The sequence below is a fragment of the Trachurus trachurus genome (genome assembly GCF_905171665.1).
Source record: "Trachurus trachurus genome assembly, chromosome: 17".
NCBI classification, from domain to species: Eukaryota; Metazoa; Chordata; class Actinopteri; order Carangiformes; family Carangidae; genus Trachurus; species Trachurus trachurus.
Genome location: NC_139900.1, coordinates 11,085,067 through 11,108,241, shown reverse-complemented (window position 1 = coordinate 11,108,241; position 23,175 = coordinate 11,085,067). Strand labels below are relative to the sequence as shown.

General features: G+C 40.5%; 1 protein-coding gene across 1 annotated transcript; it reads right to left on the bottom strand.

The window, feature by feature from the left end:
• Window positions 1–64: 64 nt before the first annotated feature.
• On the bottom strand, window positions 65–22,887 carry gipc2 (GIPC PDZ domain containing family, member 2). Its single transcript, XM_083991704.1, has 6 exons — window positions 22,167–22,887; window positions 8,406–8,591; window positions 5,440–5,620; window positions 3,729–3,841; window positions 2,850–2,931; window positions 65–1,672 (listed from the first exon to the last, which is right to left on the bottom strand). Exons 1-6 carry the CDS (start codon window positions 22,449–22,451, stop codon window positions 1,521–1,523), a joined length of 999 nt encoding a protein of 332 aa, XP_083847830.1. The 5' UTR covers window positions 22,452–22,887; the 3' UTR covers window positions 65–1,520.
• Between the last annotated feature and the right edge of the window lie 288 nt (window positions 22,888–23,175).

Genomic DNA, 23,175 nt, shown 5'->3' with positions numbered 1-23,175 from the left:
TAAAAAGTTTGTTGTATTGAGTAATTTTACATGTGTTGCATCATTCATTCACGACACGGGCAGCGTTGTTACAGTATATCAGATTTTTATTGTCTATCCAACAACAATAGTGATCCCTTATGGTTTTGTCAAACAGTCTGTAACTGCTGTGAACAGTTAACACGAGTAGATGACTGGAGTCACTATTTAAATTCAGTTTGACAGTGATTTTAAATAGTGCAGTTACATTAATGCGAGTGCATTTTTTTTCTTTTTCTTTTTTTTTTAGTTAAGACATTGGATTGCAATTGATCCCATTCCAGACACGGCCTTCAGAGCCACTTCCTCCTCCTCCTCCTCAGTGTACAAAACGTCATACAGCATTTGATTTTTCATGATAAAATAAATTACAGGGGAGAAAAAAAAAAGATAAAACAGCGTGCCTCTTAAAATCTTCCTTATTTCATGACGTATCATCAGCGCCAACGGACTTGAGAAGCACGAGGAATGTGTCGTCAAACTTGGATAAAAAGGCATTTGGAGATGAAAATAAAATAAAATAAAAAACTCTTTTTCTCTGTTTTGCTCAGTCTCTAATGGATGGACGCAAGGCTCAAGCTGAGAGGTTTAAGGGGCAACAGAGAGAAGAGAATCAAATCAAACAAAGTAAACGAACATTAGCAAAGTGAACGTGGTCTTATTATTATTACCATTGTTACCATGAGGTCATTTTTAAAAGTACTGAGGGAAATAAAAAGAGTTGCTCGAGGGAAGAAGTATTGCTACGATCTCTATAATTACACAAAGCTGCTGCTGCTGTAAAAAATCAGCAGCATTTTCACATATATATATATATATATATATATAAAAAAAAGCCTATAAAAAGCTGTGATACATCTGTATACTCCAAAATTACACAGCTATAAAGTGTGATTAAAACTCAGTGATTGTTTTGTTTTTAAAAAAATTTAAGGTTGTGCACGTACCATTTATAACCAGTGTTAATAGACCACTGTGGACTAGGTGGGCCGTACCCCCCCCCCCCATACACTCACACACACACACAGGAGAGCAGCCTCATGAGCTGAGTTTGAGATGCATGAAGCTGCTGCTGCTGTGAACAACATCTGGAGTTAATCAGTGACGCTTCGGCTCCACAGCTGGAAAACTGAATCCCACGTTTCATGGATATCTTTACACCAAGATTACAACACCAAAACCCCGACGTGTGAAATTCCTTGTGCAGAGTAAACTGAACCGGACTTAGAGACTCTCCATCCAGGTGAAGCTACACCTGACGACAAGGTGACGGTGAAGGCAGGAGCGCTTCATTCACCCACCCCTCCCTTCCTCCCTCCCTCCCTCCTTTTGTTTGTAGAACTGGTTGAAGTTTGTCCAGTCGGCTTCAGGGGAGAGTAGAAAGAGGTTGAGGTCGGGGGGGGGAAAGGAAGAATGGATGGAGTGTGTGTGTGTGTGTGTGTGTGTCAGTGTGTGTTTGTGTGTATGTGTTTTTTTTTTTTTGTAGGAGGCCGGAGCAAACTTTAAAATCTTCCCTGCTTGGCGTCTCCGATGGCGCCCCAGACGTCAAAGACGAACTCGTCGGGGAAGGCGAAGTCTCCCAGGGTCTCGTCCAGCGCCATGGCGAATTCATCCGGGTTCTTCTTGTCGCGGCCGACCTCGACCATCGTCGCAGCTGCAGGAGAGACGGAGAGAGGAACATCAACATCAAGCCGAGTGCTGGATGTTTCCATGTGGTTTAAACAAATGTCTCCATAGAAAGAGACACAACTCACCTCAAAGTTAAATTTTATTTGCAAAGCACATTTAAAACAACCTCAGTTCACCAAAATGCTGCATAACATGAATATAATCAAGTGCCAGCAACATAAATATAAGTAAGTAAACAACAGAAATCAACAATAACAGTTAAAGGGACAGTTCAACATTTTGGCAAATTGGCCCATTGCTATAATCCCTATAGTTTTAGGAGGAGGTTCGTTACCTTTAATTGTCGGTGCATGTTGTTTTTAGAACCACGGAGCAGAGCCGTGAGCTGCTCAGAACTACGCTACGGAGGCTCATGGGATTTCTTGGTTTCCCTCATCAAACTCATCAAATACACAATCCAACAACTCCAAAACGCTCTGGTGGACAAGTTGTGACCTGCACATTCACCACGCTATGAGATAATAACAGAACGTTACCAGACAGAGTTGTTTTAGAGGTAAATTCATGCAAAACCGCTGATGCACGTTCCCGTCTGGGGCAGTTACTGCATTTGCCTCGAAAACAACTCTCTCTCTTACCCTTCCGTTATTGTGTATCTAATGATTCTTTATACGTGTTTGTTTATATATATATTTCCACTCCTCTGGTACCTTCAGAGTTTTAGTTAATTTTAGTTTTTCTCTCTTTTAATGATCTTCAACCTTTACACCTGTGTCTTTCCCTGTAGACTGCATTGTATTTTTCTTGAAAATGCAACAAATAAACTGTTTAAAAAAAGTAATAATGAGAAAGATACAGCATGATCCCTGTTAAATCTATTGAAGTTTCAAAGTTCTTTGCTTTTATTACACCTGGGATTATGAATTTTGATCATATGAAACACATCTTTGTGTTGGAGAACAATAAAATCAAGGACTAAACTGAGGTTTAACATTTTCACACATGACTAAATAATGGACAAAACATTTAGAAGCTAAAGTTCAAACTCTATATTTCTGCAGCTCCGTCCTGCAGAGCCACAGCTGTTACACAATAGGATAAAGTTTTGTGTTTCCCTCATGTAGGAGACACGATGAGTCTGAGTCATAGAGAAACAGTGAAGTAGCACTAGTGTTGGTGTTACTCGTGTTAGTACCACTCACCGAGTTCAGTGTCTCTGATGCCCATGTAGCTCTCCAGGAGGTCGTCCACTTTCTTCACGGCCTTCTCCTCGAACTCTGTTGGCTGGAAACACACAAACAGGTCGGCTCAGCGCTTCGGTTCAGTTGACGGTAAATTGTTTTGTCTTCCTTTTTATCTTCTGACAAAACATTTTCATCATCAATTAGGTCATCAGCCGGTTTTTTTTCCCAGATTTTCCCAGATTTCAATTGTAAAGGGGGAAAATAGGACATTCACATCACGGTATGTGTTGTTTTTGTTTGGTTTGGTTTATTAAGATCCCCATTAGCTTTTGCAAAGCAGCAGCTATTCTTCCTGCGGTCTTTCATTTTCATAAGTGACAATACAAACCAACTATAAACAACACCTACTTGATACATAAAAAACAAAAACACATACTTAATACATACAAATACACACAAAACACCCAAGACGACACCAAAAATAAAAGTTACAAGCTCCTACATTGAATCATTACAAAACATTTAGTGTAGATGCCATGACCCAAAACTGAAAACAAATATTTACGACAGACCAAATTTGAACAAATGGTCAAGTATCGAGTTAAATAATAATCTTTTAATTTTGTTTTAAAACTTACCATATTTCTTTGTTGTGTAACATAATTAGGAAGGGCTTTCCACTCCCTCATAGCTCTATATTATACTGTACGTTGAGCGTCCTGGGTAAAATAAAATAACCTCCAACAGCATGTCGTGTCGTGTTTATTCCGCCTCATCTGTGTGTGTTTCCTCTTCATGGACTCAACTCAACAGATCCACAATGGAAACGTCAGAGTGCAACAATTTGAATGAATGAACACCCGTGTTACCCAGAAACACCCAGAGAGATTTACGTACCTCGTCCTCCACAGTAGCTGGGCCCTTGGAGCGAAGCCTCAGCGTCCCCCTCCCTGTGCCGATCTTGTTGTCGCTGGCAGGTTTGGAGCCTTTCGACCTGGGCTCAAGCATTTCTATCAATCAAAAATAATAATTTCATTGTGATTAAACACAAACATGATATCAATAATATATAGATCAGTTAAATCATCTCAAGAATAACATAATTATTTATAACACACTGTTGGTTTGGCGAGATGTGAAGAAATACCTAAACATTGCCTCTGCCATCTCTCTTTGTTCTCCCCTGGCTCTGAATCCAGATTTACCAGCACAGATTAGGAGTATTGGTTTGATGGAGTGGACGTCTAAGGGCCTGTCAGATTTTACAGACCTGTTGGACTCTGACTCGGTTAAATCATTTGAGCAAATCAGGGCTGATTTTAATATTCCCCACAAAGATTTTTATAAGTACCTCCAAATTCGTCACTTTATAGAATCTCTCTTGAAGACAGGCGGGATCCGCATGAGACTATCAGAGCTGGAAAACACTATAGTTCTGGAAAAGTCTCCTAAAGGACTGATTTCCAAGATTTATACGTCACTACTTTACTCTGACTCTTCAGGTTATGACTCTTTGAAGCTGTTGTGGGAGCGTGATCTGGAGGTGACGTTTAATCCTGTAGACTGGGACAAGATCTGCAGCAGGACTTTTCCTAAATGTACCTCAATCTCTATACATGAACAGAACTTTAAATTTTTTCACAGAACTTACTACACTCCTGTTCGCCTCCAGAAAATGTTTCCTGACACTTCCAACCTTTGTTATAAATGTAAGACACACAAAGGTACATTTATCCATTTGTTTTGGTCATGTGACCACATCCAGACTTTCTGGAAGGGGGTTCACTCTGTAATCCAGGAGGTCACTGGTAAACAGTTCAGGCTGACTCCTTCTTTCTTTTTACTTTACCATGATGCTCCAGACATTCTTTTGGACACAGACACCAAATCTCTGTTGATAATTCTTTTGTTCCTGGCTAAAAAATGTATCTTGCTGCGGTGGGCAACTCCCCAGGTCCCTACAGTCGACATGTGGATATCACAGATTTCTGCTCTTATTCCTCTCGAGAAGTTGACTCATGACCTTAATCACAAATCGGACAAGTTTTGGAGGATCTGGGAACCACTGCACACCTTCTTACAGAAGCTTTAAATCAGCATCTGTCCCTGGACTGCCTGTTTTTTCTTTCATGTATTCCATGTATGTGCTCTTCGTTTACCTGTCTCCTGTCGTCTTTTTTAATTTACTTATTTATTTACTTATTCACTTCATGCATATGTACAGCGCAGCGCTCACTGTTGGTTTGGGGTGGGTTTTCTTTTTTCTTTTTTCTCTTTTTGATGTTCTGTTGTGTCTTGTTTTGTTCAGTTCCAATGTTTGTACTTATAAAACTGAAAAACCAATAAAAAGAGTATTATAAAAAAAAAACACAAACATGATGATGTGATTCTTGTTTGGTTTTGTAGCAAACAAACATCTTGTGAATACGATCTGTGTTCATGATGCAGCCGTAATCACAACAGGTTTCATCACAACAGCGTCCAGTTGCTCTGCTGACTCATCAACGAACATAAACACGACAGCGACCCAACAGAAACATGTTAATGTTGAGTCAGCGTTGGTGTCGCCTACACTCTTCTCTCCAACTCCGTCCTGTGTCTCACTCACCGAAGGCCTTCATCGGCTCCACCAGTTTGAGGGTGAAGGGTCTGTCTCTGGGCAGATCTTTGAGCATGCGTGCAACCTCGTAATGCCGCGTCCCGACGATGTTGCGTCCGTTGATGCACTCGACGTGGTCGCCCACGCAGATCACCTTCACCCCGTCCACGACGCTGCCCTCTTTGATGCGCTGCAGGAAAACAAGACGTCAGTCATCATGACATGAATATATGGTAACACTTTAGATTAGGGAACACATATTCACCATTAACTAGGTGCTTATTAATATGCATATAAGTAGCTTACTAGCTCCTTATTAGTAATTATTAAGCACGTATTAACACCTTATTCTACATATTCTACCTCTATTACACCATTAATTAAGATTTTTCCTGATATTAACTCCTAATTATCGCTTATTCATTGTAAATTAATGCATTGTTGTTTCTGAATAATGATGTGAATAACCAGTGGGTTATTATTGGGGCCTTGTACAGGGGCAGTAGCACAAGAACAGTAATTCTTCCTTATCACTCTGAATTAGTATAGCATTAATGCATTAATTTACAATGAATAAGTGATAATTAGGAGTTAATATCAGGAAAAATCTTAATTCATGGTGTAATAGAGGTAGAATAAGGCTATGTAGAATAAGGTGTTAATATGTGCTTAATAATTACTAATAAGGAGCTAGTAAACTACTTACAGTATATGCATATTAATAAGCACCTAGTTAATGGTGAATATGTGTTCCCTAATCTAAAGTGTTACCGAATATATATATAGAATTAAAAAGACAGCGAAAGTGTAAAGAGCTACATAAAAAAAGAGGTCAGTTTGAGGTTTGTTGTTTCTTTCCAGGCGCACAGAGATCAAAACAAGAGAGCGAACAAACAAGTGTGTGTGTGTGAGTGTGTATTAGCCAATATAATCTTTTTTTTTTCTTGTTTGTAAGTCCACTGCTGTGAAACCACTCGACTCAGCAGAAGACAAGATAATATATTATTAAATAAGCTTCAACAGAAAGCTCAGATAAGATTTATTTGTTGGATGGGACATGAAAAGCTTCCTTTTCTTTCTTTTTTTAAAAGATATTTTGTGGGCATTTTTGGCATTAATTAATAGGATAGTATATAATATTATTATATTAGTATTAATTGATAGATAGGGAAGTGGGGAGAGAGACTGTGGGAATGACACACAGTCCAGATCAGCACAGTCCAATCAGGAATTGATCCGGTGATCACTGCAACATGGGACTCGCTCTTAAACACTCGACCAACGAGAACCCCATTAAAGCTTTTTTTTCTAAAAAAAAAAAAAAAAAAAAGCACACAATTGTGATGCAAATGCAGCTCAGGAACATCTGCACCACAGACTGAACGGCCGGGGGGGTATAATATAAAATAAATTATAGTTCATTTCAATACATTTTCTTTTTTTTCCCAGTTCGAGATGGAAGCTGCACCTATAAATGCTTCATGTACTGTCCTATATTTTGCCCTATAATCATATTTGGTCAATTTTGTGGAGCAGGAGCAGCTGTTAAACGGTGTAAATGAGTCAGAGTCGCTGCATGGAGCTGGATGTTCATGCAGCTAAAGCTAAAGAAACTTCACTTTCCAGACATTCGACATTCGGTTTAACCCACTCAGGGATGCAGCATCTTTGTCATTCCTCACTTCATTCAACAGCATCACAGCCCTGACCTGAGGCTTTGTTGTTGTTGTGTGTGTCTATGTGTGTGTGTGTGTGTGTGTGTCAGGTTGTCAGGATGCAGTGCAGCCTCAGAGTCACATGATGGCACATGTGAGCAGTTTGTCATTTGTTGCTGCACCATAACAAACCCCACACACACACACACACACAACACCTTTGCACTCTGGTAGCCCGTGATAAAGCAGCAGCAGCAGCACTCATCGTTATCGTAGATTTATTTATATTTCTAACTAAATTATTCCAATAATGAGTTGCACTGCTGATAAAACATTAATGGTGCGGCAGCAGTGCAGGTCAGTTCGTGGCCACATCAAATATTTAAAATGGGTGATTTTCACTGTGTGGCACGATTGTTGGTGCCAGACGGAGCCGAGTGTGGAGCTGCTGATCTCCTGGGATCAGAGTGGATGAATGGATAGAAACATTTTTATTGATGAGGGAGTTTCTGAGAAGAATGAACCGACTGGATGGAGCTGATAATGACTGAGTAAACTAAACCGCTCTCTCTACAGCTGTGGTGACTCTTCAATGCATCCAGCAGGGCCAGACCTACACACACTGTTTTTGCACTTATAGGAACACAGCACCTTTCTTTTATTTATTTCTTTATTTTTTTAGTTTATTTGAAAAGGGGCATCAATAAAACATTGTAAAAACAAATGTAAATGTACCCGAGTTAGCTAAAAGGCTAATTTTCATCTGTAGTTTCTACCTGATAAAAACTTATTTACAAGATATTATCAAATTAGTAAAAAGAACAAGAAGCCAGCAACACTCAGTGTCCCTCAGATAACCATATACAGTATTATACATATCAGAAGGACACTGAGTGTTGCTGACTTCTTGTTCTTTTTAAATTGTTTGCCGAGCACCTCCAGACTTTTTTTCTTCTTTTGTGTGTGTGCTCTTCCTTCTCCTTTGATTATCAAATTAGTGTCAATGTTAATAGTTGTACTGTCCTTTTTATACTTACTTTTATATTTCTTCATTTTTTATTTTTTGCACTGCCTTTCTTTCTTTCTTTCTTTCTTAGTTTTTGTTTTGTTGTTTGTCAATTTCCCCCCAGGGATTAATAAAGTTTTTCTGATCTGATCTGATCTGAACACATCACAGGAAGGATGAATCTTTTGCTATCCTGTGTTAATTTGCACCAAAAACTTCAGTCGAACATCTTGTGAAATCCAAACCACAAAACCACGACCAAAGCTTCTTCCCTTTCTTTGTCTCCGTTGAGATGTCCCCTCTGTCCTCCTCACCTTTATGAAAGCGTAGCCCGCTCCATTGTCGGTGATGGTGAGGCCGAGGGCGTCCTCAGATTTATAAACTTCTACTTCCTTCTTGAGCCCTTTGATGTGGGCGAAGATGAAGTCCTCCAGGCCGATCTGGCCCCCCAGCAGCTTCTCCATGTCGATCTTGTGGGTGTTCAGGGTGCAGAACAGGATCTGTGCACAAGACAAGCAGCAGATGCACACAGACAGGACGTTAACAGATATGAAGAGAAAAGACAAAACACCTCGGATTATCTGCTATCTTTTAAACACAATCAAAAGAAGAAGAAGAAGAATGTGTTTTCAGTCTCAGTGTGAAAACGAAGCCGGATTCAAAAATAAGTGCTGCGTCACGGAGCTAAATGCAGGAATCATCTGGGAGCTCTGTCTTGATTGCAACAGGCTAAGTTATGCAGTTATGTGCCGTCTGTTTGTTTTTTTGGGACAAGACCGGATGGTGGTGATGATGAAGCCAGCCGGGGGGGGGGGGGGGGGGGGGGGGGGGGGATTGACCTTTGCTGCTGTGCCAGAAATGCAGAAATCTGGCTTCACACCTTTGCGGCTGCCGCGGCCGTCCATCTTCTTGGCAGGTCACGGAGAAGGAAATGCGATCGGCCAGAACTCGATACACAAGAAGCCAGATTTACCACCAGCACTTTAAAACAGAGGGGACGAGGGTGAAACCCAGGACGAAGAGGAGACGACTGGGCTGGCTGTGAATCATTTATTCAGCTCCAACTCACCTGGACAGAACAGTTACACCACATTAACAGGACGTTTACAAGCTCCACTTTAACTGTCATTTATCAAACGTGCGATTCAGATAAAATCTACTCAGATATGCACATGATGAGGATGTAAACAACACAAGTCATGCATCCCTCTCCTAATTGTGTGTGTTTCTCAATACGTTTTTCATTGTTATACTTGGCTTTTTGTGTTCTCTACTTGTAATGTGTATACTGCTGCTGAACTGTTTTTATGTTAATGAGACTACAGACGGAAATTAGCATCTTTCTATAATAATTTACATGTTATGTCATATTAATGTGCACTGTCCCATTCAAATAAATAAACAAATAAAGTAAAAGTAACTGTGAGTCCAGCTTCCTAGAAAGGGGCTTGGTGAAAATACCGAGCCAGGATTATTACTGTATGTAGCTGTCTGACTTCCGGGTGCAGGAGGGATTGGATCGTGCTGCTTCATCAGGAGGACGATGACCTTTGTGCACCAATCAGGCCCCGTCCGGCTGGCAGCGATCGAGGGGACTGCCTTGTTTGGGAGGGGGGGCTTTTTATTTTTTCCTGGCGCTGTTTACGGACACACAGTAAGTAGGCCTCATGCGTTGCCTTGGGATACCAGACTAATAAAGAATGGGATTATAATGGAGAGGAGGCCACTGCAGGAGGAGGAGGAGGAGTGAGAAACTGGAGGACAGAGGATGGAGAGAGAGAGGAGGAGAGGGGGGTTGTACTGTAGCTGCACTGATGGCCCTCTCTTCCTTTCTTTTTCCATAACAGACCCTACAAAAAGAAAGGTCGCGCACATCCAAAAGGTGCTGGCCTCAAAAATAAGCTCCCTTTATGTGCTTTTATTTAGCAACTAGATTTTTATGACAGCCAGTATAGGCCTGATTTGTCTTGATTTAGTTTAAATTATGGAGTTCTTTGTATTTTGACATATTACTGTATATTGTATATGTGTATATTTTCCATGTCATTTTCTACTTACCACAGGGTTTTTACTGGTGATATAATATTTCCCTGATCATGTGACTCATCATGTGACCCAAAAACGTGGCGTCCTGTATGTATGAGTTAGTCTAAAGAAGAGCAGTACACTCGAAACGTTGCCGATATTGTTGGATGTGCTAAATAAAAGCACATAAAGGGAGGTTAAGTGTGCGGTCTCCTCTTTTCTTTTTCCATAACAGACCCTCCCTCCCTCCCTTGCCTCTCTCTCTCCCTCCCCACACCAACACCTCCAGGCCAGGGCATTACCCAGGAGTGAGTGGGAGTAACAGCAGTGGACGCCTACACCCGGTTTCCAAGGCGGCCGACTGCATTAAGCCGCTTCTCTGCAACAACGTTTGCAGCTCTCAGCTCTCAGCTCTCAGCTCTCCTCTCTTCTCCTCCTGCTGGGCCGACAGCCACAGCGCGTTCACACAGCCGGGTGTAGCCAAGAGGAGGAGGAGGAGGCGGCGGCGGGCAACGACACACACTAACACACACACACACACACAGACTACTACACCTCCCACTGACTGAAGAAAAACTGATTAGCTACGACACAGACAAGGGCAAGTGAGAGGAGAGGCTCTGCAATCTGTTCAGCAGCATCACCGGTGGCAGAGCTGCAGCTCACGGGTCAGAGCTTCAGAAGGACAAACACAAACACACGACATAAATGTAAATAAATAAGTTGAGTATAGAGCCGATTATTATAAAGGTTTAACAAATTGATCATCTGTTTAAGTAAGAGAAAAGTATTAGGTAACACTTTTATGTAAGGCCGCTAATTATGTGATAATGTCAGGATTTAGCCAAGAAATAATAATTAATTGTGTCATAATGTCATAATGTCTAGAAATAGCCTAGAAATAACGGTCAATTTCATAGTAACATCGCCAAGAAATATCGATTGATCGCATAGAAATAGTCCAGAAATATCAGTCACTGCTAGGACTCTCTTACTTAAACAGACGATCAATTTGTTAAACCCTCATAAAAAGTATTACATTTTATCAATTATAACGTCACACACTGAATGAGGGAGGAAACTGTCTACACTGTAATTAAATTTACCAACTCCACTGATGAGGAGATGTGATATATTATTAATATATTAGGACTCAGCAGGTGACCATGTGGTTTATCACATCAAACATCAAACGTTTGCTCCACATTAACTTATCAAAGCTCAGAGGTGGATGGAGCAAAACACGACGACTTCTGAGCCACATATTACATCAATATTTCTACACTTTTTAACAAATAACACATGACTACATTTTAGTATTGCATATAGTATATCAACAACTAACATCCTCCATGAGGATTACTCCCAATTTAGACACTTTAAAGAAGCTATTTGTAAAGTTTTCTGTGCAGGTGTATGTGGTTGTTGCTTGACTTTGTAATCCAAGAGGTGATGATACACCTCTAGTCTGAGCAACGCTGATTCTTCAGGGCAGATTTGAGTTGATGCTGAGTCGCTATCGGAAAGTGATGACACAGGCCAGGGCTGGATGATTAGCATGCTAACAGAGGGCCTGTCCCAATATGCACACTCGATCACACTTACACGCTTGGGCACTTGGCGTGTGCGTTCATGGGCTTAGTGTCAGTGCGGAAGTGTGTCCCGTTTCTCAAACAACCAAAAGTGCAGCGCGCTTGATTTGCACTTTACCCACACTTAGGTTAAGAAGACCGCATCGGAGCGATATTTGGCCAAGTATAAATCCCACAATGCTCCAGCTGCTGAAGTCTGCCGTCACCGGGAGACACAAGCCATGTTTGGGAAATGCCATTGAATAAATTTCAATAAAATGAATTTGACTATCTTAACTTTTTAATCTCATATATTTTATATTCTTTTATCTCATATTTTTCAATTCCAGTTTTGTTCTCTTTAAGCTTTGTTTACTTTTACATCTGATCATTTTGAGCTGTTATCACATAATAATGAATTTTCTCTATTGATTATAACTTTTCACTATAATTTTTCATCCTGCTCTGTGTTTTTCTTTCCTTTTTTTTCTTACGGGGTTGGGCTTACACATTTAGTTGTGCTAGTGTGCACAATGACACTTAAATGACAGGCTGCACTTGTCAAGTATGTCCCGATAGCTTCTAAATACTGTATCCCTACACGCTTGGCCACTTAATACATGCTTGCACACTATATGCAAATGTACGTTGCACCAGCAAAACATCACCAAAGTGTGTGCGTAACCGAGCGCACTCCAGGTGAGTAAAGGACTGACGTTTGATGCCAACTTGCAAAGTTTCTTCTACACCGTTCAGTAAACAGCTGTAAATGGGCTTTGCAGCAATAGCAAAACTTCTAAATAGGTCATTTAAAGCAGCTACTGTATACTGTAAGCGATATTTCTTCTCATATGTAGTGTTCAGTGCTGCAAACCGTCTGTTTTGGTTCACAGTTGAACTCTGGCCGGCGGGAAGGAAGAGGTGGAGACCAACAACAGAGCTAAAAGGAGGTGAATATTAGATTTATTTTACACAGAATCGTAATGAATATAAATAAAAGACGATAATGTTCCTTTGTGTGCTGCTCATCATATTAACCCACTGGCCGAACAGTCAGTTACTGCAGGTTTATGAGGACTTTGTCTTTAATGGAGTGTAGTTTTGCATTGTGACCCAATTTACAATGCGTTTACATTTACGTAAGCAAAGTGATCTGAATACTTCCTGTCAGCGTAACACTGGTAAAGGAGTGAGTGACATTAACCTTATCTTTGCAAAACCAATTCCCTGGAGAAAACCAGTCATTTTCTGATTTTAAGGCATCACTCTTTATTTTAAAATAATAATTTTGATCTCACCACAATGTGAGAATTTGATGCTTGTTCTCATTTATCATAACATAACACTACGTTACATTCATCTGACACAATGAACTTTAGCTCTGTAAAACTATGATAAACAGCTTTAGTGATTTAGTTATGAATCTAAAAAAAATAATTAACAGATTAGTCAATAATTACCAGACTCATTGCAACCCTACTCAAATTCCTAAGCAGTATTATTATTATTTTTTTTAACTAATACTTTCTCACTGCACCAGAGCACAAAGCTACAAAACCACTCGGCTGCAATTACAGATCTGATCCCTCCAGGAAGGTGCAAGTAGTTCAGCAGCTCTGAAAAATAATTTGCAGCTCAAACAAAATGAAAGTGATTTGTCAAGCAGGCGATATTATTTATACGTACATATATATATAATATATATTATATTATTATGCAATATTAAAATCATACAGGTTCTTCAGCTAAATCTGAGAACACATTGATCTGCCTCTGTGTATGTGTGTGTGTGCATGTGTGTGTAGGCACCAGGTGAAGGTAGATAATTAGAGTGAATTGAAGCAGCGGTGACTAAAAACTCGGGAAACCTGTTTCTTTGGCAACTGAACTGCTTGTCCATTTACAGCCTCTTCAACTGCTCTTTTTAAATGTCAGAAAAGAAAGAGGGTTGGACGGATTCAACACAATATCACACCAGGAGCACAGAGACAGACGCTCTGCAAAACAATGATTTCCCCCCCCTCCTACTGTCGTCGACTCGTTTCATCTGCTGCTGTCTCTGAGCTGCTGGGTGTTTCAGCAGGTGACAGGTGCAGTGCTGATGTCAGCGGTGTGTGTTGTGGTGTGACTGACTTTTTAAACAGGAAATCAGTATCACATTCATCAGCGTTTAAAACCCGAGTAATCATTTACCTAAGTGCGGATGTGAGGCTTCGTGGAATGACAGTGAGTAAAGGTGAGACAGAGAAGAACGGGCTTATTGTGAACTAGGGAATAATCTTTATACAAACACAGGTCAGAGCTCAGAGCTACGCTACCGAGGCTCATGGGATTTCTTGGTTTCCCTCATCAAACTCATCAAATACACAATCCAACAACTCCAAAACGCTCTGGTGGACAAGTTGTGACCTGCACATTCACCACGCTATGAGAAAATAACGGAACGGTATGAGACAGAGTTGTTTTAGAGGCAAATTCATGCAAAACCGCTGATGCGCGTTCCCATCGGGGGCAGTTTTTCGGCTAAAACAACTCTGTCTCGTAATGTTTCGTTATTATCTCATAACGTGGTGAATGTGCAGGTCACAACTTGTCCACCAGAGCGTTTTGGAGTTGTTGGATTGTGTATATTTGATGAGTTTGATGAGGGAAACCAAGAAATCCCATGAGCCTCCGTACAGTAGCGTAGCTCTGAGCAGCTCACGGCTCTGCTCCGCCGTTCTAAAAATAGCTTGCACCGACAATTAAAGGTAACAAACCTACTGCTATGACTATAGGGATTATGGCAATGGGCCAATTTGTCAAAATGTTGAATTATCCCTTTAAGTATCCATCGCAAATGCATGATCAGAGATCAGCAGTAAAAAAAAAAACAAGACTTTCGAAGGAAAAAGGCGGTGATTTACTCTGTAACACTGGTTTATCCTGAAAAACTGCACCCGGCTAGTCTGCCAGGACGTTTCCATGGTAACATAGTGGTCAGACTCATCCAACTCTTTTATATCTCTTCTTTGTGAGAATCAAACTTGAAAATGTGGATGAACTTGTGTTGTTGTTGATGCTACTTCAGAGACTTCGAGACCATTTTACTCTCACAGCAGACGATCAGATTAGTTTTCTTGTTTGTCTCTAACCATCTTATCGACCCGCGGAGAAAACAACGTAAAAAAAACTGAAATCACTCGGCTGTTGTTGTTGTTGTTGTTGTTCATTGGGCCGTGGTGCCGTGGCAACGCTTTCCTCTGCATCACTGCTGGTAAACAACCACTTAAATCACTATAAAACCAGTTGCAGTCCAGTCAGCAATGAACACACACACACACACACACACACACACACACACACACCTGGGGTCTGTTTCTGCTGCTGCTTCACACTTGCAGCCGCCTGGTTTTGCAAACAGGGAAAGTTGATTCTCAATTTCTCTCATCACATGTGTAATAAGTGCAATTACCAGTAAATACATGTTCTGAAATCATGCTGCAGGACACTTTCACAGCATGTTATTAGGCGCTAATGTAATATAAACTGGCTTAACACTCTGGCTTGTACACACAAGACAATAAGTGACTCATCCCGGGTAATAAAAAAAATCATTGAGATAATGGTTAAAAAAAAAAAAATCAAATGAAATAATTTGGTCCAATAGTTTTTCTACCAAGTAGGAATATGCCACTATACTGTAAAAACAATAAACCTGGGAAACCACAGGGGTCCTTTTTGATAAAACAAAATAATCAACTAATCAACTGACAAATTAATGATGAGAAAATATTTAATTGACTCGATTTACTGGCAAAACTAACGACATTTAATATCTGAATACTGTCAAAAGAATTCAACATCTCCATGGAAACCTGTGATGGACATTTTTTTTTAGACTTTAACTAAACAATAAATCAGGAAATTCATATGAATAAGCTAATTATGAGATTTGTTGTTGTTTTCATCTGTAAAATGACAAAAGGCTGAATTATAATATTGTCCTGTATCAACTCACAACGGAAAATGGAGATATTTTTTATTATCACCTCTTTAAAAGTTACGTTCAAGATTCTCAAGAAATCTTAACTATAAACAAACAAAATGAACAACTTAGGTCCCTGTGTATTACGTGTTATCTCATGTTATGTAACTTCCAACATCAACGTCAGCCATAAATTCTACCTTTACAAGAGACAATGACGTTGAATGACTTTGGCTTTGGTTGACACAGTTAAGGTGGTATTATTAACTGCACATTTATTACAGGTTATTACAACCATGAGGAGGGAGTAATATTTACACTCTATTCACTAATTCAGGTCAGTAGAGTCCAGCTGAATTAACACATCTTAAAAACTTCATTATAAACTATGTAACAGGTGGACGAGCCATCACACTGAACTGCATTAGATTGTATAGGTTTATATCTATTTTACAATACAAACATTAAAGGATACTTCTAGGCTTGGTTTTTGTCTTTGAAGACGTTTTGCCCCTTATCCAAGTGGCTTCATCAGTTCGTGTACACTAGACTAGTTAGTCTTAAATAAATAAAGCATATTGTTAATGAAAAAAGTACAATAGATATTAGACCGTAGCTCAATAACTAGTATGTTTAACTTTTTTCTGCTCTTACAGAGAAGACAAAGTGATAAAGCTGCAGTGTGTGACAGTAAACAGCAGTGTGGCCTCAGGTGTAGTTTCACCTGACCCTTTGCTTTGCCTGCTACTTATTTACTCCATCTAGGAAGTGGGCACAGGAGCTCAGCTAATACAACCGGCCGGCTCAAGCTCCAACAAATGAGATTGTTCCTCCTAATCCCCCCCCCCGATTAAAAAAAAAATGTCTGGCAGCAGCAGCAGCGGCGACATGGAGGCGCAAACCGGCCTGAAAACCTGCAAAACAAAAACAAGACGTGTGTGTGTGTTGTGTGTGTGGCTTGTTAGCACGACCGCAGCCCAGATATTATTCAAACTGTAGGCAAATGGGCGTGCGCTTTCTGTGAGCGGCGAGCAGGTGAACAAGAGGCAAAGTGACTGCAGAGCCACACCTTAAAAAAACTCTTGGAGCCGTGGAGACAATAACCAGACTTTGACCTGAGCCGAGAGAGAGAGAGACAGCACATAAAAACCCTGCAGCACCGTGCACGAGTGTCTCCTGGGTTTACATAACTCATGTGCATCTATCTGATAGATAGAGATCTCATTGGGCTCTTACCATAACAATCCTATATTATCTCTTTTAGTATCTTTTAGTCTCTATCATGCACGTTCAAAGGAGTGGCTCACACTGCAGGTTTCCTCTGTTAACACTGAATTTATAAAGTTCAGTTTTTCTTACTGTGCACCTGCAACTTGGAACAATCTGCAAAACCATCTGAAACTTACCACACTTCTATCATTAGGACAATTTAAATCCATAACTGCATCTTATTTCACCTCCAGCTGCTCCTGTTTTTAACTAGACTTCTCTGTTTTCAATTTATCTTTTACTTTTTGGTATTTCGGATATGTTTTGTGTTTTGTCTTGTCCTAAAATGTTTTGTGTTTTGTCTCGGCTATATTGTAAATGAGGTTGCTCCTCAATATATTTCCGAGTTTAAATAAAAGTTGTAATAATAATATTAATACTAATAATAATCTGTGCTCTTTCTTCTTCAGCCCTTTTACTTTTTACTTGTTGTAAAAAAAAAAATTGCTGTAATTATTTCAGTTGCCAGTTATTTCCCCTCAGACAAATTCCTCTCCATCAGCTTTGCTTCCTAAATAAAGCGGCCGGCCTGGAGTTTTTCTGAGGTCTGCTGTCTAATTAGGGAGCCAACAATAGACCCTCAGTTAGACCAAGACACGCTTCTTTGACTCAAAGCGATGTCTTGTTTGGGAGGAAATATGTGACCTCTCAGAAGCGAGGAAGACAACGCCATCGTTAATTACATAATTCCTATCAGGCTCAGCCAAGTGCTCATGAAGCATCAGCGTCAACAACAGAGCCGCTGGTTTTTACAAACAACACAGTCATGTTTTTTTTTTCTTTTTTCCCCTGAGAGAGAAAGAGATAGAGAGACTGTTTCATTTACAGGAGAAGAGACGACTGAGCTGCTGCAGATTAAAGTGTTAATGATCTGTATTTACACAGAGGCAGTGTCAGGTTTAAAAAGCTCTTGCTCGGCTGCATCGTCCACGATTAATAAGAAAAAACCAGCTGCTTTTGACAAGTCGTCTCACTTAATTCACCACAGTTTGTAAACAAAGTGACAGAATAAAACACAAGTGAGAATCCAGCAAACTAAAGCCACGGCCTGGTGAAGTGTGAAGAAATATTTTGATCACTTATGTGTATATGAAGAAAGAGGAATCCAGCCTGTGAATTTCATGCTTGTTCCTATTTAGATACTAACAATGTTTTAGATGTTAGATGTTTAAAGGTATGTTTACCTTGTATCTTTTTTGTATTTTTTGTATTTTTGTATATTTTTTCCCACTTGTGCTGCAGTTTCAATCAGCCTTATGGATCAATAAACGACGTACATCTTTAACAGCTTTAACTGTCTTTTCATTTTAAATTAGACTTCATAGAGTTTATAAGCAATTGGAAATGATTGACAAAGTTTCATGACTGTATGCACAAAAGTTTGTCCAGATGTAAAACACCTGTTAAAGTAAACAGTCTCAGCTGCAGCAGGTGTGTCCAGGACCACGTTTCAGCCATGATGATAATATACATAGGCCTGTCACAAATATTACATAATCGCCTTGTTACTGCCAATTATTTGAGCTGATCGCTATAATTTTGCATAATGATTAAAATTGTTTACATTTTCTTCATCTGTATAAACAGCTGGAACAGAAATGTCACACTTAGGCACTTAATTTCTGACATTAACATCATGGATTTAGTTGCAAAGCCAATAAATGGCTCTCCTTCCTCTTCTTCATAAGATATATGTTTAGGCTTATACTACAATAGTGGAATAAAATGATCATAAAGATACAATTAAATCATTAATTTGCAATTAATTTGTTTGGCAATTAATTGTCAACTGAGATTTCATGATGACAGCCCTACATACACAATAATAAGCCTATGCCAGGTTCTCTGATGCATAAAACTATTTCGGTTACATGTTTTTCCACTGTTTTTCTTCTAAAATCCTGTTTCAAAAGACACATGTGATGCTTGCTCTACAACTGGGACTATCTCTACGTCATAAAGATCAAAGTCTGGATGCAACAGCAGTCAGGTATTTGTCTTTTCAGCACATTATAAACTGATTGCATTTGACGGTTAAATAGTAAAAACATCTCTACAGCAGCGCTGCGGTGCAGTGCGATAAAAAAAAAAAAAAAGAAAACCAAACAAGTCAGTGACACGGAAATAGCTGCAGGCAAACCTTTCCACAAAGGACTGCACTGGACTGCACTGGTCAATAAAATAAACTGAAACTGACCTTTACCTTAAAACTGTGATATGATCAATATACGTATATATATAAAAAAAAACTCATTACGCATGAGAGGAAAGACGCTTTTCCTGTAATGTTGTTTGCTTTTCTTTTGTTTTTCACCTGATAATAGCTCTAAAATAATTAAAGTTATAGACATTTCTGCTCCTGTCTGATCGAGGTCACACCCAGTCGGCGTGGACGCAGCAGCCAGACGGGCACCACGCTGAGGCTGGGTGGTGTTTATGGAGGGAGGAGGCCCCGGCTCCTCTGGGACGAGGCCTGGCTGCGGCTGGGACGGGTTATCTGGTTGGATTGGAGGCTGAGGCTGAGCCGGACGCGAGGGACTTCCTGTGAGTCCGACACTTAACGTTATAGCACATCACACTCCCTCAGTCTTTGTCTCTCTGCAGAAATATTTGTGCCATATTTCACACACACCAGCAAAAGGATGCAACGCATACATGATCTTAACTTGTTTATGTTGTTGCGTTTTCTCTGTTACCTGCTTGGCACCATTCAGACATTCTTCGCTGTCAGCAGCCTATCACTTCACTGACTCCTGTTTTGTTTTGTTTTCTCTTGTAAAACACATCACAGGAAGATCAGAGCTCAAAAAACAGACACAAGTGCAACAACAACACCTTCTGGAGCTGCAGCCAGAGGATCACTTGTTCCTGCTCATGGACACTTCAGCAGAGCATGCAGCGCTGGAAGTAAATTAAGGGTTTTTCAAATGCAAGCTGCTAAAAAAATGATCGAAAATCTGCTGCAGCTCCTCTGTGGTGATGTGTTCACTCAGTGTTGGGGAAAAGAACATGCCGTAAGGGTGTTTCTGTACTGGAACAGGTCTAGACACAGACAGAAAGTGCTAATGAATGTTACTAACAGACATGATGGAACAAATACCTTTAGGAAAATAGGCTTGTGTTCATGTTTGAGCCTCATTAAGGACTCTCATTTCTGCTATAACAGAGTCTGAGGCTCTCTATTATTAAATGTACAAACATGTGAAGTCTTCTGATGTGCCAGTGTAGCCACTGAGACAAGGACATATCTGGTATTTGGACTTCTTGAATGTGGTAATTAGACTACTTGAATGTATCTCTGTGGATGCAGGTTGACGACGGCTGCCCTGCCAGACGATCTGGTCATATTCAGGCTGACAAAAGCCAAACATGCCACACAGTCTTTCTCTTTAAAAAAGAAAAGAAAAGAAGAGCTTAAGCTCAGTTTGAGGCACTCAGATCAGCTGCTTTTGTTTTCCACCTTCACGTAGTCGTGTAGCTTTGAGCTCTTTTCCCAAGAGGAATTTAGACTCTAATGGGAAATAACTGTATCTAAAAATAGACGTAACATTGATTTGTCAGATGTCCGCGCGTGTGTGACTGAATTATAAGGATGCACATCATATTTCTCAATCATGTTGTTGGGTCAAAGTGTGCAGACGGGGTTGACAGTTTGCAGGGCGTGCCTTCACTAACACAAACTAGGTATGACACAAGACGAGGACTCTCATTGAAAAGCTCAAACCGTTTCTGCCCGAGAAGAATCAAACTTCTTTACTCAAGTAGCCCGTACGTAAGCCTGTGTTACAGAAAGTAAAATAACGCAGGTTTTTTGAGCAAAACATATAATAACTATTCTGAAAAAAATATGGTATATATAATGTTTCTCAATCAGACATCTCTCATCAGAAAGTTTTAGATTTAAAGGTTGTAGGCTACCTGGTTGGAAAGGAGCTAATGTGAAATATTCTCATTACACCTGACAGTTGTTATTGGTTGATTATTCAGTGCATGAAAAATTGAGAGTTGCAACAATTAGCTGATCAACTGAATAATAATCAGCAAATATGATCTGATAATTGATTAATTGTTTTGAGCCATATCTTTAAAAAAATATATGCTAAAATGTAGGTTGCAGGTGAATATTTCCAGGTTCCTTGTGTATGAATCTGACAGAAAACTTTACAGCCTCTCATCTCCCTGTGGGTTTTGACAGTTTCAGTCAAAACTGGACATTCAACATCTGAGAGACTGGTTGGTTGGTTGATTGATTGATACCACTTCATTGACCATGAATCATCTCAATGATTAATCAGCTGATCATTTCAGAGAGTAGCCTAGCTAGCTGGTTGGTTTCTGGGTGTAATGAAACTTCAGTCAAAAGTATTGGGGAGGTGGGGGTGGGGGGGTCAAGAGAGGCCCAACAACAACTACAACAACACAAGTATTTGGTAAATCCGGGGCCCTGAGCACCGTGTCCACTTTGCACAAAGTCTAGAACAGTGGTTCTCAACTGGTGGGTCGGGACCCAAAAGTGGGTCGCGGACCCTTTCTGGATGGGTCGTGGACAGCTGGTCAAAAAAGTAAATAATATTTAATGTACATCTGATGTTGGACATGTCTTTTATTTTGAAAAATAACTTATATTGAAAGGCAGTGAACACATGCAGTTGTAATGGTCCTCCTCAGTTTCTTATTATTTGCTCTGAATGCAAAGATATTACTTTCTTATTAATGTGGCCTGAATGCAGTGAATCTTGTTTTGTTTTGTGGGTCTTTATTTTGTGCAATTTGATATTTAGGCTATTCACTTTTGTGAACATGCTCTGAATGCAGAGATGCATTAGAAGTCAAATATATCATTTTGTTGGTCTTCATTTTGTGCAGTTTGATATTTTTTTATTCACTTCCGTACATACAGTTGTCATGGTCCTCCTCAGTTTCATTCATGTGCTCTGAAATGCACTTTGCTCAATAAAGAGCTAAATGAGTTTTTAAAGGCTTAAAAAAAAAAGATCTTGGTTTGAATTCTATAAAAGTGGGTCGCGACTTAATGACCATGGGAAAATGTGGAGCCCAGAGTGAGACTAGTTGAGAACCCCTGGTCTAGAAAACAAGTTTGAAATGAACACTTCACGTACTTTTGAGTAAAATCGACCACTAGTCCCTGAACGTCACATGAAATCACGGACGTACTAGGCTACTACTGACGTGACTTTTTTTTTTTTTTTTTTTTAATGACAGGTGAGCTCTTCAGTTCTTACCTCAGGTGGGCTTATATTAAACGCCTCTGCTATCTTAGAGTACAGCTCCTTGACGTTGGTGAAGCCCTCGATGCGGCCGGTGGGACTCCCGTGCGCCAGCTGCGTGTGGAAAACCAGCTTGGGCCGCAGGCTGGCAGGTGGCGGCGGCAGCCCCGCGCCTCCGTTCACGGCGGATTTACTACTCAAGCTCCCTCCGCCGGCACCTGCGTGTCCGACGACCTCCTCGTTTTCCACCAAATGCTCCTTCGTCGACTTGTTTTTCTTCTTCCATGGTCCCAACGGCATTTTGTCCTCTCTTTTTTTGTTTGTTTCTCTCCGTGTAAGAAGAACAGAAGAACAGAAAAGTCCGAGCCGCTGCTAGAGCATTGAAGTACCTGTTGCGTCCCAAGCCCAAGCCCCGACGGTCGTGTTGTCCTTTATTTACTTCCTTCTTTTGCTCCGAGCTTCCCTCAGCTTCTTCCCTCCCTCCTTCCCTCCTTCTTTCCTTCCTTCCTTCCGTGAACACCTTTTCTCTTCCTCACCTGCCCGCAGCCGAGGTTTGACTTTGTTCTTCGACGGTGTAAATGTTCAACAACAACAACAACAACAACAACAACAACAACAACAGGTAGATAGATGTTGAGTGAGTGAGTGAGTGTGGGGATAAACTCTTGACTCAACCTGCTGGCTGCTCCTCGGCTCAACAATAGCTGCTCTGTTTGTCTCCCTCCGCGTGCCGCCGGACGCACGCGCAGTGGGACGGACGGACGGACGGACGGACCGGGGCTTCACCGGACAGGGGGGGTCGATCCCGGTGCACCTGTGGACCGCCACATGGGGGTGGGAAGTGGGGCCAGCACTTTCTATTTTTCATTTATGAACACTTTTTAACAGGGCCAGCCCTAGGATTTTGGTGGCCCTAAACAAGATTTTTGTTTGTGGCCCTGCACTCTAAGCACAAACACCAAATCACTGGTTAAAACTGAATACAGGTGTTTATGCCCTCTGAGGTTTGAGGCCATTTTCTCGA